We start from the raw sequence: 6,928 nt of genomic DNA on the forward strand, positions 1-6,928 counted from the left end.
CTTAATAAGTTTTTTGTATCATTTGAATTATTGCGAAACATACTGTGTTATCAATTTGTTGGGTTTTGGATCCTCAGTGATTTAATACATTTTTTGTTCGTTCTATATCCGATATTTCCATTATCCACGTTGTCAATACAACACATCAGTTTCCTCCTAGTGACCTAACCCAGGGCCGGCCCTAGCATTTGCGGGGCCCTATGCGAAACGGATCGCGCGGGGCCTAGTCTGGGTAGGGATAAGCATAATGTCAAAATTATTTTTTTTTGAATTAGAAAATAGGCCTACTTTCGTCTTTGCAATAAATTTTTATCAAATGAAAGCTCGCAATGCCACTTTTTATTTATTGGCACCCCAAAATGTCAATTTCGTCTATTCTTTAGGAGATTTGAATAAATGTTCAGAACTTTATCGTATATTTTGCCTTTTCATGAGATTTCCTGGAGGCCCTGGAAAATCAGGAGGTCGCGAAAACCCTGTTATTTCATATACGTTATAATGGTTTAATTTAATAATGTACACTTAGAATTAGCGCGGGGCCTATGAAAGCGCCTAAGGCCGGCCCTGACCTAACCCACCTTCCTTGCACCTCCGTAATTATTTCCGACTGCTCCACAGGTCATACGGGTCAATTAACTTCTTGGTCTTATATTCCCCACTCTTCCTCCGAATTCATCAAAACTTACTGGGAGGGAGGGAGAGAGGGAGGAAGAGAGATAGGGAGATAGAGAGAGGGGGAGATAGAGAGAGGGGGGAGAGAGAGAGAGGGAGGGGAGAGAGAGGGAGAACTTAAAAAATAATAAGAGAGGGGGGAGATAGAGAGAGAGGGAGGGAGATAGAGAGAGAGTGGGAGGGAGAGAGAGGGAGGGAGAGAGAGGGAGGGAGAGAGAGAGGGAGGGAGAGAGAGGAAGAGAGAGAGAGGGAGGGAGGGAGAGAGGGAGGGAGAGAGAGGGAGGGAGAGAGGGAGAAGAAAAAAAAAAAGTAATAACGTCTACGTCATCATTTCGACTGCCACAAATAAATTAAATAATTGGTTACTTTTTTCACTAATTCACGTTTTACTAGGGACGATGAATAATTGTGCAAAGTTTCAAAATGATATGAGAATGGGAAATAGGAGAAATAATGTGTACAAAGTTTGCAACAGACAGACAGACAGACGGAGTTGATATAAGCTTTGTAAAAAAAACAGCTGTTTCCTTTAGAAAAAGGTCTTGACGTAGGAACTAATGGCAGTCATGATTTGAACTTTGTATCGATATTCTGAAGCACAGACCACAAGGTTAGACAGGTACCGATCTGAACTGAAAGAACTCTATATCTCGATACCAGATGACCCATGCCTTCCTTCAGGTACCGAACTAAACTGAAAGAACTCTATTTCCATACCAGATGACACATTCCTTCCTTCAGGTACCGAACTAAACTGAAAGAACTCTATTTCCACACTAGATGACACATTCCTTCCTTCAGGTACCGAACTAAACTGAAAGAACTCTATTTCCACACTAGATGACACATGCCTTCACTTGTTTCCCCAGACCGAGCTCCATGATGCTCTCAGTGTATTCACCACGGTCTCCGAATATGACGGTTTCCGGAAGTCTCCAATCATTTTGTTCCTGAACAAGAAGGACATATTCCAGCAGAAGTTAAAGAAGGTGCCTCTCACAGTGGCGTTTCCAGACTATAAAGGTGGGTGAGGCTCTTGTAGTATTAGGTTTTACCATGTAGAAGATAATTAAGAGGCAGGAGAGGAAAGGGGGAGGCCAAAAAAGGGGAATAGAGGAAAAGAGAGAGAAACAGAGGGACGGAGGGAGAGAGAGAGAGAGGGAGAGCGGTTGGAGAGTAGGAGATGAGAAAGGGAGATAGGAGAGAGAGAGAGAGAGATGGGAGGGAGAGGGTGATAGAGAGGGAGATGGGAGGGAGAGAGAGAGAGGGAGATGGAAGGGAGAGAGAGATGGGAGAGAGAGAGATGGGAGGGAGAGGGTGATGAGAGAGAGAGGGAAATGGGAGGGAGAGAGAGATGGGAGGGAGAGGGAGATGGGAAATAGAGAGGGACGGAGAGAGAGAGGGAGATAGGGAGAGAGAGAGGGAGGGAGGGAGAGGGGGGAGAGAGAGAGGGATAGAGATAGAGAGGGAGAGAGAGTGAGGGAGACAGAGAAGGAGGGAGCGAGGGGAAGGAGAAAGAGGGAGGGAGATAGGGAGGGAGGGAGAGAGGGGAGAGAGAGAGGGGGGGAGATAGAGAGGGAGGGAGGGAGATAGAGAGAGAGGGAGGGAGAGAGAGAGGGAGAACTAAAAAAAAAGTAATAACGTCTACGCCATCATTTCGACTGAGAAATTTAACATTTGAAAAAAAAAAAAAAACAACAGTAGGCCTCTACTTGATGGCTGTTCTGGCGTTATTAAATGTTTGGCAGGTGACAAGAGACATAAAGTTCAGTCACTTTTAAGTTGACAAGAAAATTGTCTCTGTTTGTCGTATAAGTCATTAGGGTTTTCCCTTGACCTAGGATGTCACTGTCCTAATATGCCCTCAATTTTCCTGTTATTTAAAAAAACAAACAAATAAGACAATCATATTTACATTTTTGTTTTGTAAACTTTGTTTTGTTGTATAAAATAACATGTCAACATTGTGCTGAAGACTTGAAGTCAAAGAGAAGTGTATTGAATAAATAAAATATCACTTGCTCATTGCCAGAGAAAATGTTTCCGTAACAGTTCATTTTAATAGCGTTCAACGTCACAAATTTCAATAATAATAATAATATGGCCTGTCTTCGAGTCCGAAGATTAGTGAGGATTGCATAATTTCCGTGGCTGCGCAGACCCAGCTGAGACCTACATATTTTGCAACTTCCAGGGCAAGCATAACCATTGTCTATTAATAGCTAGCTTTTAGTGTATCCGCTATACAGTGTTGATAAGTTCATTTGTTTTGTGAAAGTGTAGGACCAATTTGTTTTGTGAAAGTGTAGGACCAATTTGTTTTGTGAAAGTGTAGGACCAATTTGTTTTGTGAAAGTGTAGGACCAATTTGTTTTGTGAAAGTGTAGGACCAATTTGTTTTGTGAAAGTGTAGGACCAATTTGTTTTGTGAAAATGTAGGACCAATTTGTTTTGTGAAAGTGTAGGACCAATTTGATGCACTTTTTGGTCTTGCCGAATCATTATTTAGATAGGCTCTTTCGTTTGGAGCGTAAGGTTATTTAAAAATGGAGAGAGTCTTAGGCTTTCATCCGCTTCAAACTTATATAACAAGAAATGGGCAACTAACTGACAGTAATGAAGGAGAGTTGAATAGAAGATTAACTGTCACGCATTAAGATATCTGTCTGTCTGTCCGTCTGTCTGATTTGTAAAAAATTTGTACACGTGATTTCTCCCACACCCAATCTCGGATCAAGCTGAAATTATTTCTTTTAGCTGACAACACAATCATCATTTAATAATCTTTACAATATAAAATTTCAGTTTCCTAAAATGTGTTCCAATGTAGAGCATAGAATTCCATTCTGGTTTTGTTTTTCATTTTGTAGCACCGCAGATAATTATTTTATTTTTTTAACTTAAATATTTTGTATTTCCTTCACTAGGGACCAACGAGTTTAATGAAGCCTGCCTTTTTGTCCAGTCGAAATTCGAGTCGTGTATGGGCGATACAACTGACCGCTTGACTGTTCACATCACAAACGCCACTGACACGCCGAGCATTAGGTCTGTGTTCGACTCCTCGCTAGCCGTGGTTTTAGACCAGGCTTAATGCCCTGAGTTAGTGAATCTAGAGACCTCTACTTGGTGACAAAGTGAATGAGCCGCAATCAAGGGACGAATGCATGTCTTCAAACTGTGTGCTGGTGTCAGAAGCTGAACACTTGGAATCTACTGAAAGAAACAATAATGTCTGTTTCTATTGTATCCACTACCACACATGTATGACTTCATTGTACTGGCATGATATATAATGAATGGAGTATTTCCCATTGTCTCTCTACTTTAAACTCAGTATTTATTCTTCTCAGTTATTCTCTCTCACTCTCTCTATTTCTCTCTCTCTCTCTCTCTCTCATTGCTCTTCATATCTGATACTTATATTTGTCTCTAATGTTTAGGTATTGCTTCGTTTTCAGTATTTTTATCATAAAAATGAAAAGTAATTTCCAAATGTAATTTTGTTGGTGCATTTTCTTTCTTTACCGCTTTTTGAAAAAAAAATATGGAGCTGGTTCCTGGAACCAACTTGTACCTGGAAGCGGGAGCGATTGAAGAGTCGCTGCTTTATATTAGACTTCTAAGAGAAATCCATCCAAGTGGCTGGGGGGGGGGGGGGGGTTTGCGGGTCTTTCGACCTTTTTTGTTTTTTAGCTCTATGTCTTTTTGTGGAACCTGGGAAAAAAAAGGGGGGGGGGAGGATTCCGTGCAGCAAACATAACTCAGGATTCGACCTCAACCCTATTCATAATTAGCTAAATGTTTTATGCCAATCATTCTTACATCCTCCAACCTCTACAAACTTTGTGGCACACTAGAATCTTGACCTTTAACCCCTGACCCTCTCCTTTGTTAGTTCTTAATAACGAAAAACTAGATCTTTCAAACGTGAACTTCATTTTTTGATAGGACTTTGGTTTTATGAGGCGTGGTGGCCGAGTGATAAAGCGCTTGGCTTCCGAACTGAATGGTCCAGGGTTCGAATCCTGGGAGGGGTTTAATTTCGGTATCTTTAGGACGCCTCTGAGTCCACCCAGCTCTAAAGGGTATATGACCTTAGTTGAGGAAGAGTAAAAGCAGTTGGTCGTTGTGCTGGCCACATGACACCTTCGTTAACCTTGGGCCACAGAAACAGATGACTTTCCCTACATCTTCTCTATAGACCTCATGGTCTGAAAGAAGGAACTTTACTATTCTACTTTTACTTGGATAAAAGGAACACATTTGACAATTATAGTTTGATCAGGTAAAACACTTTGGCACTCTACCTAGGATACTAATGTCAGGGTCAATACTTTTATCACAAATTTACAATGATGTCCCCCCCTCTCCAAACATAAGAAAATGATTTGTAAGATGTGCTCTGACTATATGGTATGCTTGATCTCTTAGTAAAACTAAAGTGTATTGATATATGTTCCCAGCAACACGGGCTAACATATGAACGTACTTTGTGCACATCAACTTTGTCACTGACACGACAGTATTTATGTATATAATTTGTGGTGATAAATCCTTCCTATGTAACTGTGCTGTATCATATATCCTACTTTTATCTATGATTTTTCCACACAAAAAATAATATATGAATATTGAAAAAAAACAACAAAAAACAACTTGAATGGATTTTTCCCTTACGTGTTAGTCTGAGACTCTGGATGAAATATCACTGTCTAAAGTGTCGTTTGGGACCTGTCTGTTGGTGAATGCTTTCATAGTTTTCATGCTTTCGATCTATTGTTTGCCAATGTTTGTATGGCTTTCTGGTGGGCTTACTTGTGGTCTTGTTCTTACAGAGCTAGCACGTGACTTTATGATGCAATTTCCCGGAAGCGTTCACGTCTGCTGTCTCTAAGGAAATGTCTTAAATAGACTAGATGTCATTTGAAGGGCATTTCCTCCCATATTTGTATGAGTTCAATATTTCAGAGATACAAAAGGCATCTGGTAGCTATCTTAAGTATTAGTAAATGGATTGTCAGTATGCTATGGATGCAGTGAAATCCTCGCGATATTGCCTTTCTGGTGGTATGTGCAATAGTATATTATCCTTTCTAACTTTTAATATACATACATATATATATTTATTTATTATATAGTTTATATTCACTTGTGATTCATCTTTTCTTGACATCTTAATAATGTTCTTGTTTACATGTATCTATTAAAAATTATCCTGTTTATAAAAATTCCTAATTTTAGTTTGCAGACTCTTCAGGGGTTCAGGGTGGGTGAGTTGACACAGATCTTGAGAATAGCTCTAACGGTCTTCCTACAAATTGAACAGTCTATGTATCTATTTGGGAAGAAATCACTAGCTAATTAACCACACGGGGAAGACTCCGATTGGACCGTTATCATTTTTAGCGAGGGGAAAAGACGCTATTAGTTTTGTGCGAAATGTCTGTCCGTCTGACCGTCTGTCCGTCCGTCCCGTTTAGATCTCGTAAACTAGAAAAGATATTGAAAATCCGACATCACAATATTTTAGACCATTCAAAGTTCTGATGCAACGGCTACTTTTTTTTTTCTTAAAGCGAAAAATCTAATTTTTAAAATCAGTTATGCAAGCAGTTTTTTAAAGAGAAAAAGCTAATTAGTATGCATTATAATTTAGACCTAACATAAAACGAATAATAATCTTGTAAATTTTATTTTCCTAAACTTTTTTTTTTATAGTGCGGAGTGTTTTTTTTTTTTTTTTTTTTTTTTTTTTTTTGAGGATTCGAATAAGAGATTATGCATTTTCAAAACAATTAGATTAATTATAAGACATCCGTTAGGCCAGGGGAGGCGCGGTGGCTGAGCAGTAGAACGCTTGGCTTCCAAATCGGGGGTCCCGGGTTCGAATCCTGGTGAAGACTGGGATTTTCAACTTTGGAATCTTTGGGCGCCTCTGAGTCCACTCAGCTCTAATGGGTACCTGACATTAGTTGGGGAAAAGTATAGGCGGTTGGTCGTTGTGCTGGCTACATGACACCCTCGCTAACCGTAGGCCACAAAAACAGATGAACTTTACATCATCTGCCCTATAGACCACAAGGTCAGGTTCACATCTAATTTTACATTCACTTACACCTATGCTTTGATCTGCGGGACTGTTGGGGCACTACACAAGATCTGTTAACCTTCTTTCTCCATTCTTATCTCTCATTTTATTTGGATGTTCTTTCTGAAAATATTGAAGCCTGCCTGAGTGGACCACTTCGGGGGC

General features: G+C 40.0%; 1 protein-coding gene across 1 annotated transcript in view; it reads left to right on the forward strand.

Moving 5' to 3' along the window:
* LOC106073354 (guanine nucleotide-binding protein G(o) subunit alpha-like) overlaps positions 1-3,934 on the forward strand; it is a 126,727-nt gene extending 122,793 nt beyond the window's left edge. The window contains exons 8-9 of the mRNA XM_056042116.1: positions 1,542-1,695; positions 3,600-3,934. Of these exons, the coding sequence (XP_055898091.1) occupies positions 1,542-1,695; positions 3,600-3,766 (321 nt within the window). The 3' untranslated portion in view covers positions 3,767-3,934. The remainder of the gene's footprint in view (positions 1-1,541; positions 1,696-3,599) is intronic.
* The last annotated feature ends 2,994 nt before the right edge of the window (positions 3,935-6,928 follow it).

Source organism: Biomphalaria glabrata, chromosome 9 (genome assembly GCF_947242115.1).
Source record: "Biomphalaria glabrata chromosome 9, xgBioGlab47.1, whole genome shotgun sequence".
Lineage (NCBI taxonomy): Eukaryota > Metazoa > Mollusca > Gastropoda > Planorbidae > Biomphalaria > Biomphalaria glabrata.